The sequence below is a fragment of the Vigna unguiculata genome, chromosome 6, assembly GCF_037176805.1.
Source record: "Vigna unguiculata cultivar grain cowpea cultivar isolate G323 ecotype 2 chromosome 6, ASM3717680v1, whole genome shotgun sequence".
Lineage (NCBI taxonomy): Eukaryota > Viridiplantae > Streptophyta > Magnoliopsida > Fabales > Fabaceae > Vigna > Vigna unguiculata.
Genome location: NC_140797.1, coordinates 42,950,993 through 42,971,467, shown reverse-complemented (window position 1 = coordinate 42,971,467; position 20,475 = coordinate 42,950,993). Strand labels below are relative to the sequence as shown.

The 20,475-nt window shown below is 34.7% G+C and overlaps 4 protein-coding genes, 1 non-coding gene and 1 pseudogene across 6 annotated transcripts; 3 read left to right on the top strand and 3 right to left on the bottom strand.

Annotated features, from left to right (window-relative positions):
• Positions 1–461: 461 nt before the first annotated feature.
• On the bottom strand, positions 462–1,100 carry LOC114188588 (FAS1 domain-containing protein SELMODRAFT_448915-like). Its single transcript, XM_028077159.2, has one exon. It carries the CDS (start codon positions 1,047–1,049, stop codon positions 465–467), a length of 585 nt encoding a protein of 194 aa, XP_027932960.2. The 5' UTR covers positions 1,050–1,100; the 3' UTR covers positions 462–464.
• A 1,560-nt stretch (positions 1,101–2,660) lies between these two features.
• Positions 2,661–5,058, top strand: LOC114187614 (CASP-like protein 2B1). Of its 2 annotated transcripts, XM_028075910.2 has the most exons (4): positions 2,661–3,256; positions 3,427–3,631; positions 3,767–3,899; positions 4,677–5,058. In XM_028075910.2, the coding sequence occupies exons 1-4, from the start codon at positions 2,869–2,871 to the stop codon at positions 4,923–4,925; spliced, it is 975 nt and encodes a 324-aa protein (XP_027931711.1). In that variant the 5' UTR covers positions 2,661–2,868; the 3' UTR covers positions 4,926–5,058. The 2 variants fall into 2 exon arrangements, with proteins under 2 accessions (XP_027931711.1, XP_085530676.1); XM_085674550.1 differs by lacking the exon at positions 2,661–3,256 and having other exon boundaries at positions 3,272–3,631.
• Positions 5,059–8,316: 3,258 nt separating this feature from the next.
• Positions 8,317–10,121, top strand: LOC114187023 (uncharacterized). Its single transcript, XM_028075124.1, has 3 exons — positions 8,317–8,587; positions 9,365–9,506; positions 9,805–10,121. The coding sequence occupies exons 1-3, from the start codon at positions 8,585–8,587 to the stop codon at positions 9,849–9,851; spliced, it is 192 nt and encodes a 63-aa protein (XP_027930925.1). The 5' UTR covers positions 8,317–8,584; the 3' UTR covers positions 9,852–10,121.
• A 469-nt stretch (positions 10,122–10,590) lies between these two features.
• On the bottom strand, positions 10,591–13,043 carry LOC114187022 (structural maintenance of chromosomes protein). Its single transcript, XM_028075123.2, has 5 exons — positions 12,488–13,043; positions 11,867–12,085; positions 11,269–11,367; positions 11,056–11,145; positions 10,591–10,969 (listed from the first exon to the last, which is right to left on the bottom strand). Exons 1-5 carry the CDS (start codon positions 12,998–13,000, stop codon positions 10,748–10,750), a joined length of 1,143 nt encoding a protein of 380 aa, XP_027930924.1. The 5' UTR covers positions 13,001–13,043; the 3' UTR covers positions 10,591–10,747.
• Positions 13,044–16,090: 3,047 nt separating this feature from the next.
• Positions 16,091–20,191, top strand: LOC146885908 (uncharacterized; annotated as a pseudogene).
• Positions 16,662–16,768, bottom strand: LOC146885909 (small nucleolar RNA R71). The gene has a single exon (XR_014996182.1). It is a non-coding gene; the product is annotated as a small nucleolar RNA R71 (small nucleolar RNA).
• Positions 20,192–20,475: the final 284 nt, after the last annotated feature.

Below are 20,475 nucleotides of genomic sequence, written 5' to 3'. Positions count from 1 at the left end.
TGGAAATCAATTTTTTTTAATTTGATTGAATGAATTATCTCCTCTTAAAATAAGCCAATGTAAATTTGCTGTATGTTCTTTCATCACCTCAACCCTCCTCAAGAGATTCCATTAAATAAAAGGTGAAAATGCAAAGGACAATTTTGTCTGAGAAAATGTTTTCTGCTTTTATTTTTAATCACAAAACTCTCCTATTAGTTTCAGTTTTCAAGATTTTATAGAAAATAGTTAGTTTTTTTCCTGTATAAATGCTTGAAAAATTTTAATAGATTAAAGAATGAATACAGAAGATGTCTAAATAAGTGAAAACAAACAACTTGAAACGTAGTGATGGTTTTATTTCTGTCGGATAGAGTTTGGAGCATGTATGAGGACAAACGAAATCCGTTCTCATGATATCCAAGGTTGTTTGCACCTGAAGCATGCTAATATACGTCTGTCTTGATTAATTACGTAATGTATTTTCAATTATAATAGTCAATTATTGCATCAACTCCATGGCATTTGATCGCAGATTTCAAGCAGACATTGGCAGAAACAATTTTTGCATTATTAAGAAAGAAATCCCCTTTGCCACGGTTATGGATCCTAATCATTTGGGAGGTATTCCCCGAGGGAACAAGGGTACCGGTTGGGAAATGAGATAAGTCGCTGAAGTACAGAGGCATTGGTATGGCATGTTTTAGCAAGAACTCGCCCACTTCATCAGCAGAAATAGATGAAAAAGATAGTTTTTTATCATCTGGCATCAAGAAAGTGAAATCCCCATTTGGTTGTGCTGTTTTTCCAGTGAGCATCTGCAAAAGCATTGCGAATCCGTAATAAGATTTTGCTCGCATGTCACGTATTGCTGCTTGTAAGTCCGTGTGGTTAAAGGGGTGTGTGAAAGGCTGTGATTCTGCAAAACCGAGAAGGAAAAGAATGATAAAGAAACAAGAACTTAGCAGGGCCATTGGGGGAGAGAAGAGAAAAGAAGAGTTATGGAAGAAGGTAGAGAGGTGTGTGAATAAATAAGAAGAGAGTGAGGAAGTGTTGAGGGTGAAAAGCATGAGGATCTCATCACAATATTCTTGAACAGAAACGTAATGCAGAGTAGGTTGTACATGAGGAACCACTTTCTTGGAAACCATAGGCTTTCCAAAGTTAGGCTACTACAGTGTGCTGCTATCCACACTGTTCAAATTCATCTGACCACTACTGTTCTCCTTGGTCAATGCTTTCAATTTAGTAAACAAAAGGAAAATGATGTGGCAACACTCAACTTTCTTTATAGTCTGTGGAGTGATAGAGTGTTCTTATGTGAGTGCTTGAAGTTAAATTAATTCGTAAGTAAAAATTAACTTAGCCCGTGGGATGCAGTTTGTTTTCATCTGACCGTAGGACATGGACCTGGGCCACCCAGTTTTGCTGACAAAAACAATTGGCCCATTTTACTCTCACCTCCCCTTTGTTCTCTTTAATTCTTTTTCTTTTTGTCTTCCAAAATTTGTTTTCGAAATGTATTTTTAGCTCTCCACAACTAATTTAAGAAAAAAATGTCTTGAACTAGAATTTCCAATTTATCTACAGGGTAATTTTGGGACATGTTTGGAGTGTTGAATGGGTCAGTATGAGCGTGGCCCCCGGAAAATATGGAATAATTGCAGAAAGATTAAGTTTGTTTTTCTTTTATTTTAGTTTTTGGGAGAAAATGGATTTAAGTGAATTTGAAAAAAAAATAAAGGTAAAGTTATTTAGATTAAAGGAAACATACTACAAATTTAGAGAAATAAAAAAAAGTTGGTAAAAATTTGTAAAGCATTTAATTGATGTAAATGATAAAAAATATTTTAATAAAAGAAATTTTTTGAAATGATCCAATGTTCCTTTCATAGAAATTATTATTATTACTAATTATAAAAATTATTCTTATGAAGATAATTATTATCATTTATATTATTAGTATAATAATTATCATTAATACATGTAAATTATTGTTTAATTAGGTATTTACATCTCACTTCACTAGTCCCTAGTCCCCCAAAATATATAAAGAAAAAAAAGTATATGTAGTGATAATATATAAATAAAAAATGTAAAAAGAAAGGAGTGTATTCATCTTGATAAAACTGCAAATCATACATATGTTGAGTTGATTTTTCATTTAAATGTTCTTATAGATGCAAGGAGAGAAAATACAGAAATAAGGAAAATACATAAACAGCGCATTCCTATGCCATGAAACCCTCTTACATACACAGAAACAAACGTGATAGTAGTTATGCTGAAACAAAAACAGCCAAAATGTTGAGTCAAGTGTGAAACAACCCTTTTATCTAACAAGGGATCATTCCTTGTGTCTTCCTGCCTCAATTACCAGTTTATCACAAAAGATGTACTGTTTGCAAAGATGGAAGATGATGGAAGATGATGGATGGATAAGGGTGAACAGGGAAGAAGCATCCTTGCTTGGGTGAGGAGGGGGAAAAAACATAGGATAATGCAACAATGTGCCTTTTTTTATTGCAAGTACATGATAATTGATACTCCCATGGTTTGCTATCCTTTCACGTCACGTGTGAACACTCAGTTCTTCATTTATGAGACTAATCACATACATATTTTCTGAGCATAGTCTTGTACCTGTATATACCTATAAAAAGATCCAAATAATAAAAGCTCTTGATTCCTCCACCAGCTTTTATACTGAGTAATTTTCCAGCAACCAAATTTCTACACTAGGCCAAACAAGTGAAACTAACAGTTATTATGCTTTATCAAGCAAGATGTCTACAACAGGGAAGGCCACTTTTTTCTGTTTAGACTTCATTCTTTCCCCAAACCCCAGAAAAAAAATGGTAAAAACTAGGCACCATATCTTCCTTTACCATGCCTTTGGTATGGTGTAGGCAAAAAAAGAAAATGGGGCGTCATAACTCGAACCACGCTATCTTGGATTTATCAGGATTTAAGCACTCCTCACCTATTATCATATCAGATCAGATCAGATCATTCCTGGGGACGGGAAACTGTTACTTCTTCCCAGACACAATAAAGGAGTGCTCAAAATCAAAATTTTCTTTGCATTTATCAGTTTTAAATGCAGAACCATATGTCAGAGCAGACCCATTTAATGCCAATGTAAGTATGTATGGATTGAAGTGCCTTTTATGTCTACCTAACACACTTTCTCTAGTCTATCCTAGCAGCTCCAAGTTTTTACCACTTGGCACGCTGTGCAGCTCTGCCGCTACGCACCACAGTCACAACTTTATAGGTGGGAAAAAAAACTGTCTATTTAAGTAATAGAAAGTTAGAGTTGATGTTCATCCATAGTTCTCACTACTTTCTTTCTTGGTTGATTTGAGGAAATCTTTTATATTGCACTGTGTTTCTTGTTTCCGAGTGTTGATTTTGGAGGAGAAATGAGTAGTTATTTGGGTGTAGGTGTTAGTACTGGGATTGTCCCAGTTAACCACGACACAAATGCCAAAGTGTTTGAAAGGAGGATCAAGATAACTGAGTTGGTGCTGAGGTGTGTGATCTTAGGTTTGGGAGTTCTTGCGGCTGTTCTCGTAGGAACTGATTCCCAAGTCAAAGAGTTTTTCTCAATTCAGAAGACAGCTAAATTTACAGACATGAAGGCTTTAGTGTAAGCTCTTGAACTCCCCAATCTTATCTTTTGATTACAAAACTGCGATTGTGATCGAACTTTAAAAACTTGCTTTTGATTGCCAAAACGTTGCAGGTTGTAATGTTCTAATTTATGTTGTTGTTAACCTTGCAGATTCCTGGTAGTTGCAAATGGGTTAGCTGCTGGCTTCTCCTTAGTCCAAGGGCTGCACTGTATCATTTGTATGGTCAGAGGAAGAGCACTCTTAAGCAAGCCCTTAGCGTGGGCCATTTTTTCTGGTGATCAGGTACATTTTATACAAGTGAAAAGCACTGCGTATTTGCTTTCCTTTTGAAATGTGACCAAAACTAAATTCTCAAGATGCCTCACCATGTTATTGGACTTCCATTGCATTTCATTGTTCTGCTTCTTATGGAAATTTGATAGCTTTCCTTTAACTAACACTACCCAAAGTTTAAGTCTTGCTCAGGTGACTGTTCCTGGTTTCAAAGGAATTCGTATGAACAATTACTGATAGTTTGCATCCAATTAGTCCCTTTTATTCTATCTAGTACATCAATCAATGGTGTAATTGTGAACCAGTAATTGGGCAAAACATCACAGTTCACAGTAGAGAGCGACATTTGATAACATTACATATGTTTCTCTGTAAATTTTGCTCTCTACATTTGTCTAAAGCTCAACAAGGGTCAAATTTAGACAGCAAAACATAAAGATCTCAACTTTGTCTTGTGAAGCAAGATACTGTGGTGGGGCCTTTTAGGGAACCGTGTCCGATTGATGTTAAGACATACTAAAATTCCATGATTGGGGAGTATCCAAGTGAGTGGTGGTTGTTGGGATTTTTAACAGCATATGGGAATATGGGAATGAGAAATGGTAGATGTGGTCTTATTATCCTAAAATTTGAATACACCATTACATAAAGAAAGATTCATTTATTGGTTCTAATAGATCCATTATCTAGAAATGGATCCTGGTCTTAAAGAAGAACATGTTAGTTAAGAAAAGTATTACACACTGTGATCATAAGACTAAAGACATAACTTTGATATGTACGAAGGTAATGGCATATGTAACAGTGGCGGCAGTGGCGGCTTCAGGGCAATCTGGTATGTTGGCAAAGGTGGGCCAGGCAGAACTGCAGTGGATGGAGTTGTGCAAGATGTATGGAAAATTCTGCAACCAAGTGGAAGAAGGGATAGTTTCTGCTTTTGTGGTTAGCCTTAGTATGGTGGTCCTGTCTTGTTTTTCTGCTTTCAGTCTCTTCCGTTTGTATGGTGATCACAAACTGAAAAATGTAAATTGGTAGGTTGGAACATACCATTGACTCAACTTAATACCATACCTACCACTCAACCAATTGTTCTTCATCTTGCAAGGTAAGGTTCTTCGTGTGTGGTGTATTACAGTGGTGGTGAATAATGATTACAGTTATACGAGAATGCTTACTATTGCAATGATAAGTTAATAATTGACGCCACTACACTTTGAAGTTCTTTGACACTTTTGCATATGTTCAATCTTCAGTCCTAACTTTAAAATCATTTATGTTAAGTAGTATAGCTTTAAATTATTTAAAAAATAAATAGACATGTGATCAAAATAAACTTACTCAGAACATCGACATCAACTTTTCAAGAAGAGGAAGAACACTTGAAAACATTAATATGCATGAGTTAGATTTTTGATAGAATCTAAATGATCATTAAGTGCTCAACTAATATGAGATGCCATCAGATTTTAAAATGGATTAATTATAATAAAATTATGAAAAAATTGGAAAAGAGAAAATGGTTGTGAAAGATTTAACCCGAAAAGAAAAGATAAACATAAGACGAGACATCATTTATTTCTTTTTCCCTTTTGTTTTTAAACACGTTACATATAAAATTAATATGCAATATGGTACTGTAGTTGTATGCACGAGTTTAGTATAACAAGTGGGAAGATACTCCATCATAAAACAAGTCGTTTTGTCTTTTATATATATATACTATTTAGATTTTTCATTGACATTCTCATTTAGATAATGTCTCTTCGTCTTGTTTAAAAATTTTAACGGTTTATTGAAATTTTGAGTATTTTGGACATTTATGATATTTTTATTGTAGTAATGGTAAACTAACAGGATTTTTTGTTTTATACTTTCATTTTTTTTTGTTTTTTAAATTGACAAATTCTGGATGTATTTAACTAGAGGTAGCATTGTGAATTCGAGAAGATATTAATATAAACTCATGTTTTAGTTCCATTCATTTGTGTTTTGTAAGATTAACTTTGAATGTGTAATACCTCTTTAATATTTGATACACCCTCAATAATACAATATATATATATATATATATATATATATATATATATATATATATATATAACAATAATAACATTTTTTCTAATTTCTTTTTTATTATTGACATATGGTGACATTAAAAATTTGAAAGTGGTGAGAAAAAGCAGATTTGAGATTTTGATGGAGCGTGCCCGAATCTCTCTGACCTTTTTGGCGTTGCTTTATTGAACAAGTATAGAAGCTGTCATTGTTTTATAATAAAATACTAATAAAAGCTGTCAGTACTGATAACCATTTATCTTCGCATTTAACGATGTTTGAAAATATTAAGAGCGTTTTATATACAAAAGTTAAATAGTCTATGTATTATTTTTATGATGAAGAGTCAATAAACGCAAAATTACATTACAGACGTACAAACGCGCCACAAATTTACTTTTTAAACCAACTAATAAATTTAATCAAACTCGATCAGTGCCAAATTAATGTAATAAAACGCATTTTTGTGATGAACCTTTATAATAGATAAATATATAGTTATGTTGAATATTAGTTAAAAATAAAGGTTAATTATTAATATACATTTTGGTGCTCTATCTCAGAATATGTTTTATAAATTAGTTACGTTGAAATTAGTTAAAAATAAAATTAGTGCATATATATATATATATATATATATATTTTTTTTTTTGAAGTTTTGATTTTTAGTTTTATTTTTTAAATGATATAAATATAATATGATTTTATGAAGAGAGAATTTAAATTTGAAAAACTAAGTTGATGTAAATATTATAAAAATATATAAGTCATATTAATTAATGATAATGTAAAGTAAATACTATTAATATGATGCTACACAATTAAAATTGACTTCTTGATAAGAAATACCATATTTTAGTAATAATAAGAGGTATGTTTGTTCAAATTTTCCAATAATTTTTTAATGAAATAGTTATTTATCGAAAATAATTATTGCTTAAATAAATTGATTTTAAAAAGGGAAATAAAGAATTGGAAGTAAATTTATTCTTAAAAAGGCGAATAAAGAAATGGAATACAATACAAGAATTTTTTTTTTCTGGTTCTAATCTCTTGTAATATTTTTTTTTAAATACAAATCAAATATATAAACTTATATTCGGTAAATGGTCTCGATATTATACAGTATGGTCAAATGTAATATTCCCTAGATGTAATATATTTTATGAAATTTTTATTGAGTACTAATTAACGGTAGATATTGAATGGAGGTTATTATAATTAATAAAAATATATAACTGAATAAAGATTAAATTGCATTTAATATTTGCGTTCAACTGTATTTAATTTGTATATATTACATCATAATTAATATACAATAGAGTTTGCCACAAAATAACATTAATAAAAATATTTATTTAATTTATTATCGCATTTAATACGCTATACTATAGTTAACTAATTGGATGTTTTTCTACTACAATTCTTGTCCTTCCTAAGCAATTTTAAAACTTTACTTAAAAAGTTCATTCCAATCTAGCAAGCTGGTTTTCAATTTGCTTTTCCTAATATTAAACCGACATTCAAATAATAATTTTAGTCTAAAAATTTTTTCAACCAAACTCAATTTGGGGATATTCATATCAAATTAGTCCAAGATTAATATACATGGTTAACTATATTTTTATTTTTTTAAATTTGATGCAAATTTAAAATTCCTTTATTTTTAAAATTTTAATATATTTTGATTTTTAAATTTTTAAAATTTAGAAATTAAAATTATATTTAATTTAATATATATTATAATGATGTAATGTTATTATTTATTAAAATATTGATTTTGATAAGGTTCATGATATTAATCTTAGATGTAATGCTTTAGTTTTTTTTTTTCAACTTAATAAAAACAGGTTTAAAAAATGATAATGTAATAAGTGTACACTTACCATATTTTTCAATAATAGTGATAATTTATGATACACGTAAATAATACGTCTATATGATATAATATATATTTAATACGTTTTTATTTTAAAAGTAATATGATACGTGATATATATATATATATATATATATATATATATATAATAAATATATAATTATTATTATATAAATTAAAATTAAAATCATATATTAAAATTATTACAATAAAATTATAATTTTAGAAATTAAATATTTTATTAATAAAATATTCTAATATACATGTCAGATTCGGATAAGTACCATCAAAACATGGTTAATAATAAACTATATTAGAATTGAATAAATCATTAAACTTAATTTCGTGATCATTTCAGAAATTATGAATTTATTTGAGAATTAATTCCGTTTGCAACGTATCCGTTGACAAGACAAACTCTTAAATCAATTACCCATTATAACGTCTGTAATTACAGAGCATTTAATGAGTCAGTAACACAACGCGTCCCTCATCAAGCATTTGCTATATTTTTTTACCAAAACTGAGAAACATATAATTAAACTTCCCAAAGCAGAAGAAGAGGGTGTGTTTGGTTAATCTCCACGAGTCAGCTTAAGGAGCTGACACACTCATACGTACGTGACAAACCACACTCAAATACCCCTCTCCTTTTCATTATAAGAACCAAAAAACAGTGTTCAGGTTTCAGTGTTTCATAGTTTTACAAAAAAACTTGGTAGTTGTTGGGTTGGTCTCTCATCTCCTCACTACTGTCATTATGGTAAAGTTTCTCTCCCTCCTTCTTTTCATAATTTATTCTGTAATTTTGGTTGGTTTTCTCTTTTGTTTCTGATTAATTTGTTGCTGTTATTTTTTTTATTTTGTTGACTGTCATCGAAATCCCGTTGACTTATTTGCCTTTGTGGCCAGTTCATTGTAGAAAAGTCCTTTCTATGTGATTTTCTCTCATACTCTTTTCTCTATCTCGAAAATCTTTCCTTTATCTGATTGTTATTAGGGAAAAGAAAAAGTAGATTTTGGGAGTTTTGTAATTTGTATATCAGTTTTAATTTTAATTTCTTTGAATTGCATAGGCGTTTGAAAAGAATCTTAGAGACCAGCATAAAAAGCGTAATCTCTAATGTCGTCAAGCTTCTTTAATCAAATCAATAGCCAAAAAAACATTCTTTTTCAATTATATATATATATATATATATATATATATATATATATATGATGATATTCACAAACAAAGTTCATGATTTTAATTTTGTGAATGACATTGCTCTCTTTTGGTCGTCAAATTCGTAGAAAGAAATACGAACGATGAAACTTCAATTGATAAAATAATTAAAATAAGTATATATATATAAATAGGAGCAATATCATATAATTTGGATTTGGAGTAACTGAACCCTACAAATGTTGTCCTTCTTTTCCTTTCCTTTTTTTTTTTTTTTTTTCCTTTTGGGAATTGGTGTTACAGAAGTCAGAATAAAGAAGGCTGTTTTTGAAATTTTGATCTTTTGATTTGATGTTATGGGTTTTGATTTCACAGACTACTTCAAAGCGCCTAGCAGACAGGAAAATTGCAAGGTTTGAGCGGAATATTAGCAAAAAAGGATCAGAAAGCACTAAGAAAGGCTACCCTGTGGGCCCAATTCTTCTTGGATTCTTCATCTTTGTTGTCGTTGGATCTTGTATGTTCTTTCCCTTCTTTCAAATTTTCATTTCACTTTTATACTCTTCAATACTCACATGCGGGTGATGAGTTAATTCCTTTGTTTTATACTATGCATTGTTTTCTCATGCACAGTTTTCTTGTTAAGAATTTATTTGATTTGCCAATATACTTTGAAAGGTAAAACTTAATTACTTAAAGATAATGACATTGCAGATCATATTTTAGTTAAGATTGGATAATGTTAGGAGGATATTTCTTTGTAAATATTTAGTTATTTTTGTGAAGATATCACTCATTGTTGTTTTGTTTGTCAGCTCTGTTTCAGATCATTAGGACAGCTTCAAGTCGTGGGATGTTCTAAGGCTGGAGGAATAATGTTTGTCAAATGTTACATATGTTATATATATAACGAATGTTATATGTATAGCAAGTAGGTATCTAGCAAACATAATAATTCACTTTACATCGGCTTTGGTTGATAAAAAGTGAAATTAGAACTTAGCTTTGCTAATAGAGGAATGTTTCATTTTTATGTGGTTTATTTACATGTTTACTGTAATGTTCTATGCTCAATTCTCAAGTGGTCGAAGCCACAAAGCCATAGGCAATTGAGACTAGACTAGTTAATTTCCGTGCTTTGCATTGCGATCTAGAATAATTTATTTGTATGATTTTTTGAAAACAAAATGACGGATTTATAATTGGAAAGGGAAAATCAAAATATAAAATGGGTCTCAAAGTTTGAGTACACGGCCAAAACCAAGAAAACCTTAATTTGAAAGCCTCGTAACGTTGGTACACAATAAAGTCTAATCTAAAATACTAACGCATTTTATTCTAGTTGAAATATTTATCCAAGAATGGATTCCTATTTATTGTTACTGAAAATAGCTTAGAAATTTGGTAATTGGACAAAGTCTCGAACGATACACAGGGTAAATGGAGGCAATCTCATGTAAGATCAAATGTAAAATTTGAGACTGATTATTCTCTGTAATCTCAGATGTAGGAATTTGTACTTTGTAATATCGAATTTTAGAGCAATATTTCTAAGGATATGTGGATTTCGAGGCCTTATTCACTGCCCTTGTGCACAAATATACAACGAGGAGGAGTCATTTAATCTTACATGTTTCAAAGAGACAATGTCCAAGTTCTTGAAACAGAAATATTGACGGTATAATAATAACAAAACTGAAAGATGATAACAGGGAGAAGGGATAAGAAATCCCGCTAAGGGGCAGGGATTGAGATTATTTATGCAAATCTATTCTTTCTACCTCCATAGGCTAATTTGCTCTCATCAGATCTTCGACCTGCTTTGGTTGGGACACTTCTTTTGCTGGAATTATGGCAACAGTCAGAACTTTTGGAAAACTTGTGATCAAGAGCGCTAAAATTTATCTCAGGATACACTTTAGCATCATCCTCGGATAAGCTTTCATCAAGTACAGAGCCAGAGCCCCTACCCTCAAATTCCTGCAGAAAATGGAGTCATTTGATAAGAATTACCAATTTGAGGAACACGGGAAATTTTAGAACAGAATATAGGAGAAGTTAATCACCTTTGATCTTGATTTGGCGTTGCACGGTGTTAAACAGGGATTTAGATCATTTAGTAACAGGTCATCGGACTGGTCATCAGAGCTGAATTCCTGCATGAATTTGTTGAGCAGTAAGGTCAAAGATAACAACAGAGTTGCCTAAGAATTTCTACTTTAGTTCATATAGTTATGATTATGAAATTTCAGTTGTATTGTGTTTAACTGCAAGCTTACCCAAGAGTTGCAAGCATCTTCCCGGGCATATGTTGGTGTCCTCGGAGAACTTCCATAACCGAGAAGACCTACTTTGGCTGAATATTTATCAGCCTTGACCTAACAAAAGCAAAGGAAAATATAAACAACTAAAGAATAAACAAGAAATACAATCACAGTCTACTCAACAATCAATTTTTCATTCAAAATTTACGACTTTTTGAAATTGTTTCCAAAACAACAACTTTCAAAACCAGAAACAAATGCAGTTAGATATTTTTCATCTTCTCTTGCTTTCATTGTATCCAACTTCTCGAATTCCACCCTCTACTTGTGGCCTTTTACCACCTTCCACCCGCTGAGTTTGAAAACTAAAAACAGTTTCTAAAACAGGTATCAAAAACACCCTAAAAAAGTCCCAGTACACTAGCTCCTAATAGGTAATACTACCTTTTCTTCATTTATTTAAGATAAAAAGAAGATGCAATTCATTAAAAAACATGACCATGTATAGCTGAAAGGTGTCCACCTCAATCAGTGTCTAATTTAAATAACCTGCATTTGTTGACAGATGACAACAATTTGATGTCAAACATACAAGGATGCAATTTATGTGTACCTCAGCAAGATCCTCCGCAAGGTTTTGAAGCTGACCAGTGAGAGAAGAAACCTGCTGTTGCAGAGCTGGAATAACCAGTTTGGCTTGCTTAAGCTCCGAACCTTGCTTCTCCAGAAGCTCTTGAAGCTGAGAATTCATAACATCCGGGAAAAGTACCGCATTCTTCAATGACTTGATCTCCTCCCTCTGCTTCAAACACAAGTCCTTCAACTTCTCCACCTGCAAAATCAAAATCCATGATTCCCTTTCCTTGGTTGAATCAGATCCAAAAACAACACAACACTATAAGAATTCGGTTTGCACTCATCCACAGATGATCTGATAATGATTAAATAAGATTAATCATACTACTATAAGCTCAATAACAATCACTAGAACAAACTCTCAGAGTTTTCAAATTTGGAATTGTATACTGAATGTGATATATGCTGGTCTGGTAACAATCAAATAGCAATAATCCAACGAGTCCATGAACATATAGTCACTAGAATAAATTCCTATAAAATACTAAAATCTGGATTTAAGTAAAACATCAATCGTGAGGTTACGACTGTCTCCAAGTTACATTGCATTGTATACCTATGTTGAGATCTCACCGACAAACACATTTGAGTTGTTTACCTCTTTGTTCTTGTCCTCAAGCATTTGCTTGAGGTGAGAAATTTGCTCATCGTGCTCCTTGTTGATGCTGAGAAGTTCCCTCTCGCTCCTGAGCACCATGGCCAATGTCCTGGTGTTGTTCTTGACCTCCGTCAAGGCCTTAACCTTCTCCTTCTTCTCGGAAGCGCCCTTTCCGAAGAGCTTCTTCTGCAGCGCAGAGAAGCCCGCCACTCTCTTGGCGTCCTTTTTCAAATCCTGCGCCATGAAGTCGGAGGGAATAATCAACCTGGTGGCGGTGGCGGAGGAAGACTTGGGCTTGCGGTCCATGAACTTCTTGACCATGGTGGTGAAGGTGGGGTCCACCTTGGCGGTGTGAGAGGGTTTGGTCTTGACGAGGGCGCGGGTGGAAACTGGTTTGGTTCTCGGGTTGTTGAATTCATGGGAAGAAGAAGGGTCGGAGAAATGAGAGGAGGTGGAGGAGCGTGAATCGTAGGAACTGTAACGCGAAGGAGGTTTCGCACCGGAGGAGGACATCCTGATTCAAATTGAAACTTTGAAACTCAAGAAGAAGCGAAGGGTGTGAATGGTTTTTAGTAAGAGGATGTTGTGGTTAGGGACACGTGGCGTGTGACAGTGTGTGTGTTCGGTTCGGCGCCGTAGCAATTCAAATATTTTCACGTGTTGGGCGCGGGCTTTGGTTTTTGAGTAATTGATTGATTATTGCATTTGTTTTAGAAATTACCAAATAAAGCAAACACTCTTCTCTTCATTCAACACTGGTTTTCTTTTCTTATGTTCTTACTGTGTCCTCTGCTACACTCTCTGCTCTTCGCACTCCAAATTTTAACTTCAAATCCATATACCAACTTCATATCACTGATTTATATTTTTAGTCATAATTGTTCTCATTTATTTAGTATAGTAGTCTTGAAAAAAAATTAAAATGTCATGTATTTTTATCACATTTATTCATTTTTTTAGTTATACTAAATATAGTAATTTTCATCTACTGATATATACTATGTAATATAATTGATAGAATGTCTCGGCTGAAATTTTTGATAATATTTTTGTATTATTTAACTAATTGTTTTAATTTGTTTAATCAATCAAGTATGATCTATATTTACAGATATATTAATAATTGGTTTCATCTTATCATAAAATTGGTAATAATTATGGAAATTTTTATATAATGTTTTATAGTTATATAGTTTTCAAACGTATTTCAATTAGCATATTAATTTACATATCAATTTGATTAACAATAGTACGAATTTAATAAAATTATTGTAATTTAATTAATATATTGTGATCCAAAAGAAATATATATAAAAGGAAGATGTGGAGCCAATGTAGACCTCCTTTATCAATTTTTTTATCTCTATGTTTTCATAACCTAAAATCAAAAATATATGCAAAGAAACAAAATAGAAGTAATTTTTTCCGTTTCAAAATAATAGTAACACCTTGACTAATATGATGTATATTTCTGTCAAACTTGCACGAGGTTTTTTAATACCAAATATAGTGTATTACTATTTTTTATAAATAATTTTTTTTTTATAATTTCATCCCTTCAATAAAATTTATAAAAATAACTATAAATTATTTATATATCAATTTATATTACTTTTTACATAAAAACATTTTTGTAATCTAAATTTTATATCTATTAATTTTTTTTTAATATGTTACATTAAACGATTTTTTCACAAACTTCGTTACCAAATTCACTACAAAATTACCTTTAGAGTGTGTTTGGATAGAGTATTTTAATGAAACAATTCATTTTTTTTGAAGAATTTAGATTTATTTGTAATGAAATGCTTTGTTTGGATAGAGAAATTAAAAAGCATTTCAAATGCAAACATTTTTTTTTGAAGGATTTCAATTAGCTAAATTAGTAGAAATTCAAATACCCTCACAATAGGTGGAATTTGAAATTCTTCTCACTCAACCTCACATTCCAGACAATCCGGACGGGCACGACGACCCGGACGTGTCCGACGATCCCAACGGGGTCGACGACCCGAACGTGCCCGACGACCTAGACGGGCCCGATGACACGGACGGTCCCGACGATCCAGACGGGTCCGACGATCCAGACGGGTCCGACGACTCCTACAGGCCAGATGGTTTGAAAGGGCTCGTACGAGTTGTCGGGCCCGTTCGAGTCTCAGGCCCGTCTAGGTCGTCGGGCTTGTCCGAGTCGTCGAACGTGTCCAAGTCGTCGGGCCCATCCGAGTCGTCGGGTCCTCGGGCCCATCCGAGTCATTGGACACTGATAAGTGTGATAATTACCTATTGTTTACACTTCTTAGAACCTCTTAATTGTCTTTTATTCATGTATTTTTGTGTTAATCTCATGAAAGAATTTAGGATTTTGTTATTTATTTCAAAAACATGTTTACTTTGATGTTTGTGGACTTTTGTAGAAAAGAATGGAAGATTGGAGAAAAATTCACTAGTTGCTGCCTGGAGCCATTAGCCCAGCTAGCTGGATGTACTCGCCCAGCTAACCAGACTCACTAGCCCAACGAACCAGACTCACTAGCCCAGCGAACCAGACTCACTAGCCCAGCGAGGAAGGCTCTCTAGCCCAGCGAGAATGAATGTTGGCCCAGCGAGTTTATCTTTTTGCTCAAACATTAAAAGTGTCGAGATCGAATAGAAAGACAGTTTTTGGTGGGAGGAACACTGCTGGAACTCAAAACGAAGGCAGAGACATTTCTGGAGCTTAAAGGATCAATCTTTCTTCATCCATTCTACCATTTCAACTCCATTTGTGCTCTAGATGTATAGGAGTAGCTAAACTCCATCTCATTGGGGTTGGATGTAATGTACCTAAACTCGTTATAGTTTCATCTATGCAATAGAATCTCTTTCACTGTTTTTGTGTTCTATCTAAATTATTTTCGTGCATGATGGAATATCTATGCGTTTTGGGTGGTATCTAGTCATTGGAAAGTGTTTTGGAACCCTAGACATGGATAGAACAACCTAAAGATTTGGTTCTAGACATAGACCAAAGCTTTTGGTCATTCTAGACATCGTTTTTAATGTGTCTTTTGTGTTTAAACCTCTAAGGGATTAGTAATTTTTACATAAAAGTTCAAAACATACCCCTAAGGGATTAGGGATTGAATACCTTTGATGTCAATGCTTGAGTAGATGAGAGATTTATATTGTGAGGTGCTTGCTTAGAGTTTTGGTCATGAATTCCAACCCCAATGAGTCTTTGCCTTGGTATTTTATCACTTTAAAGTTTAGAAATCCTTATGTTTTCACTTGTTTCGAATTAATCAATGGTTACATTCAACGCTTAAATTAGTAAGTACACCTAGTTAACTAAACAAACGCAATTCCCGTGGGAAAACGATACTTGGACTTACCATTTTTATTACTTGCACGACTTGGTACACTTGCCAAAGTCATAACAAGTTTTTGGCGTCGTTGCCGGGGAATTGTTTGTTGTTTAGGCAAATTGTGTGCTATTTACCGATTTAGGCTTATTCATTCCATTCATTAATTTATTGCCTTTTACACTTTTGATTGTATATAGTCCAATTGTATATACTTACCCTTTTGCGTAACTTCTCTTTTCTAGTGTTTCTTGTTTTGCATGAGAAGTAGAACTAGAGCTGATAATTTGCTCTTTGATCCTGAAATTGAAAGAACGGCTCGAAGAAACAATAGTAGAAGAAGAAGGCAAAGCAGGGAAGCTAGAGAAGCAACTGTTATTTCTGATCCAACTCTCATTTCTTCATCTGATCAAGAAGATGAAGACATGGCAGAAAATCCGCATGATGATGCTAGAGGTGAAAGAAGACGCACGTTGGAAGATTATGCTGCATTCACAGGGACCATTAATTTCAACAGTATTGCTCGACCAACGGTGAATGCTACAAATATGGAGATGAAGCCAGCTCTAATCCACTTGGTGCAAAGTAATCAGTTTAATGGATTGGCTAATGAGAATCCATACACGCATCTGACCACCTTCTTAGAGATATGTAATACAGTAAAAATCCATCAAGTGCCTGATGAAGCCATTCGCTTGAGTTTATTCCCTTTCTCGTTGGCGGGAAATGCCAAGGTTTGGCTAAATTCTTTCCCCGAAAACAGTCTCACTAGCTGGGAGGATGCGGTTTCCAAATTCTTGGGCAAGTATTTCCCTCAATCCAAGATTAACAAAGGCAAACAAGAAATCTCTGCTTTCCAGCAAGACGTGGATGAGTCCTTGGGGCAAGCATGGGACAGGTTCAAGGGATTGCTCAGAAAAACTCCCATTCATGGGTTTGATGAGCCCACACAACTTACACTTTTCTTGGCAGGGTTGAAATCTCACTCAAAGTTAATGTTGGATGCATCAGCGGGAGGAAGTATTAAGTGGAAGACACCTACTGAAGCACGAGAATTAATTGAAAATATGGCCTCCAATGACAATGAAGTGCACAATGAGAGAGCTCAATCTCAACAGAAGGGTGTTCTATAACTTCAGTCTCATGACGCTCTACTGGCACAAAACAAAATCATGACACAACAGCTTGAAGCTCTCATGAAGAAGCTCTCTCAACTTCCGCAAGATCTCCGAAATGTTTCTCAAGCTCAACACCAACAACAGTTGCAAAATTGTGAGTTGTGTGGTGGGGATCATCCCAATGGGCAGTGTGCCATGAAAAACACATCTCAAGAAGAGGTTAATTACATGGGTAATACAAGTCGCCAAGGTAATTACAACCAAGGTTGGAGGCCTCACCCAAACATGGGACAAGCAGGACCCTCGAATAGACCACCACCTCAACAATTTCAGCAACATCCCTCTTTGGCAGATAGAACTTCAAAGATTGAGGACACACTCAATCAATTCATGCAAGTGTCAATATCCAACCACAAGAGCACCGAAGCTGCTATCCGTAACTTGGAGGTGCAAATGGGGCAAATAGCTAAGAGGATGGAGGAGAAATCCGATACAAATTTTGCGGCTAACACTGAAGTTAACCCAAAAGAGCATGTTAAAGCTATTACTACAAGGAGTGGAAAGGTGTTAGAAGAGAGAAAAGTAAATAGAGATGATGAAAAAGGAGAAGAGAGTGGAGAGTTACATGAGAGAAAAGAAGAGAGCATTGAAGAAGATGATGAGAATGTTGAAGGAGGACATAAAGAAATGGGTGAGAGAGAGAAGAATAAAGGAAAAAGTGTTGAAAAGCCCCTACCTTACCCTAAAATCCATTCTAGAAAAGAGAAGGAGAAGCAATTTGGGCGATTTTTAGACATATTCAAGAGGCTTGAGATTAATATCCCCTTCTCTGAGGCCCTCCAACAAATGCCTTCATATGCTCGATTCATGAAGGAGTTGCTCACAAAGAAAAGAAAGTACATTGAAGAAGAGACCATCGAAGTCCAGGGAAATTGTAGTGCCATCATCCAAAAGTTGCTTCCACCAAAGTTTAAAGATCCCGGTAGTTTCACTATTCCTTGCACTATTGGCGAGTTGGCTATTGGGAAAGCACTAATCGATCTGGGAGCAAACATAAACTTGATGCCTCTTTCTGTGATGAGGAGGATTGGAGATTTGGAATTGAAGCCCACAAGAATGACACTCCAGTTAGCAGATAGGTCTATCAAATGCCCCTATGGAGTCATTGAGGACGTGCTAGTGAAGGTGGACAAATTCACTTTCCCAGTGGATTTTGTCATTCTAGACATGGAAGAAGACACTGAAGTTCCGCTTATATTGGGCAGGCCATTCATGAAAACTGCAAGGGTGCTCATTGATGTGGATAATGGTCATCTCAAGGTGCGTGTGGAAGATGAGACTGTCACCTTCAATGTTTTGGAAGCTATGCAACACCCTGGTGATAATAGCAACTGCTTTAGAGTGGATGTTCTAGAAGAAGTGATTGAGACTACCAAGAGCCAATTGCATGTGAAGTCCCCACTTGAGAGGGTTTTGATTGAGGCATGTGATGAGTTGACCCTTGATGAGGAAGCGGAAGTGGAGGAAGTGACCAGACAACTAGAAAAGCTCAAGGAGATATCTCCTAATGATGTGAAAGTGGAAAAATTGGAGAAGGAAAAATTTGATGATCAAAACAAGATTGAGCTTAAATTGTTGCCTGATCACCTCAAGTATGTGTTCCTAGAAGGGGAAGCAAAGAAGCCTGTGATAATTAGTAGCTCTCTATCTAAAGCTGAAGAAGAGAAACTGATTGAAGTTCTTAAGGCAAATCAAGGAGCTATAGGGTGGCACATTTCTGATTTGAAGGGGTTAAGCCCAACTTATTGTATGCACAAGATTATGTTAGAGAAAGATTACAAGCCCATAGCACAACCACAAAGAAGATTGAATCCCACTATGAAGGAGGTGGTGAGAAAGGAGGTGCTAAAACTCCTTGAAGCTGGAATGATATACCCGATCTCTGATAGTGCATGGGTTAGTCTTGTGCATGTGGTGCCAAAGAAAGGAGGTATGACAGTCATTCAGAACGAGAAAAATGAGTTGATTCCAACTAGGACGGTCACCGGGTGGAGGATGTGTATTGACTACAGGAAACTTAATCAAGCCACTCGAAAGGATCATTTCCCCCTTCCCTTCATGGATCAGATGTTGGAACGTTTAGCAGGACAAGCGTACTATTGCTTCTTAGATGGTTATTCTGGATATAATCAGATTGTGGTAAATCCGGAAGATCAAGAAAAGACTGCGTTCACTTGTCCATTCGGTGTGTTTGCTTATAGAAGAATGTCGTTTGGTCTGTGCAATGCTCCTGCTACATTTCAAAGATGCATGTTAGCCATCTTTGCTGACTTGGTTGAGAAGTGCATTGAAGTATTTATGGACGACTTCTCTGTGTTTGGCAAATCCTTTGATCTCTGCTTGAAGAACTTAGATGTGGTGATGAAGAGGTGCATAGACACAAACCTTGTGCTCAATTGGGAGAAATGCCATTTTATGGTGCGTGAAGGAATTGTGTTGGGACATAAAATTTCATCTCGGGGGATAGCAATGGATAATGCCAAGGTTGATGTAATTGAGAAATTGCCGCCTCCTACTAATGTGAAGGGGGTTAGAAGTTTTCTTGGGCACGCCGGGTTTTATAGAAGATTTATAAAAGATTTCTCCAAGATTGCCAAACCCTTGTGCAACCTCCTTGTTAAAGACACTCCGTTTGAATTTGATGAAGAGTGTTTGAAAGCTTTCAATATATTGAAGAACAAATTGATTTCTTCCCCTGTGATCATTGCTCCAAATTGGAAACAAGACTTTGAGATAATGTGTGATGCCAGCGACTATGCTATAGGAGTTGTTCTTAGCCAGAGGCGAGAAAAATTGTTTCATGCCATTTATTATGCAAGCAAGGTCTTGAATGGAGCTCAATTGAATTATGCCACAACTGAAAAGGAGTTTTTGGCTATTGTGTATGCGCTTGAGAAGTTTAGACCTTATCTCATTGGGTCTAAAGTTACCATTTACACTGACCACGCTGCCATTAAATATTTGTTGACCAAACCTGACTCCAAACCTCGGTTGATTAGATGGGTTCTCTTGCTTCAAGAGTTTGATTTGGAGATTAGGGATAAGAAGGGGAGTGAAAATGTTATTGCTGATCATCTCTCTCGGTTAGTGAATGAGGAAGTGACATGCAAAGAGAAGGAGATCCAAGAAGCTTTTTCAGATGAAAAGCTTATGCTAATTCAGGAGAGGCCATGGTTCGCTGACATGGCTAATTTCAAAGCTGCTGGAGTTCTCCCCGATGATTTTACATGGCAGCAAAAGAAGAAATTCTTGCATGATGCAAAGCAGTTCATTTGGGATGATCCCTTCTTGTTTAAGCTTGGCGCTGATAATCTCTTGAGGAGGTGTGTTACTGCAGAGGAAGTTGCAGGGATCCTGTGGCATTGCCACAACTCGCCATATGGTGGTCACTTCAATGGTGATAGGACAGCTACTAAAGTGCTTCAATCCGGGTTCTATTGGCCCACCTTGTTTAAGGATGCTCATG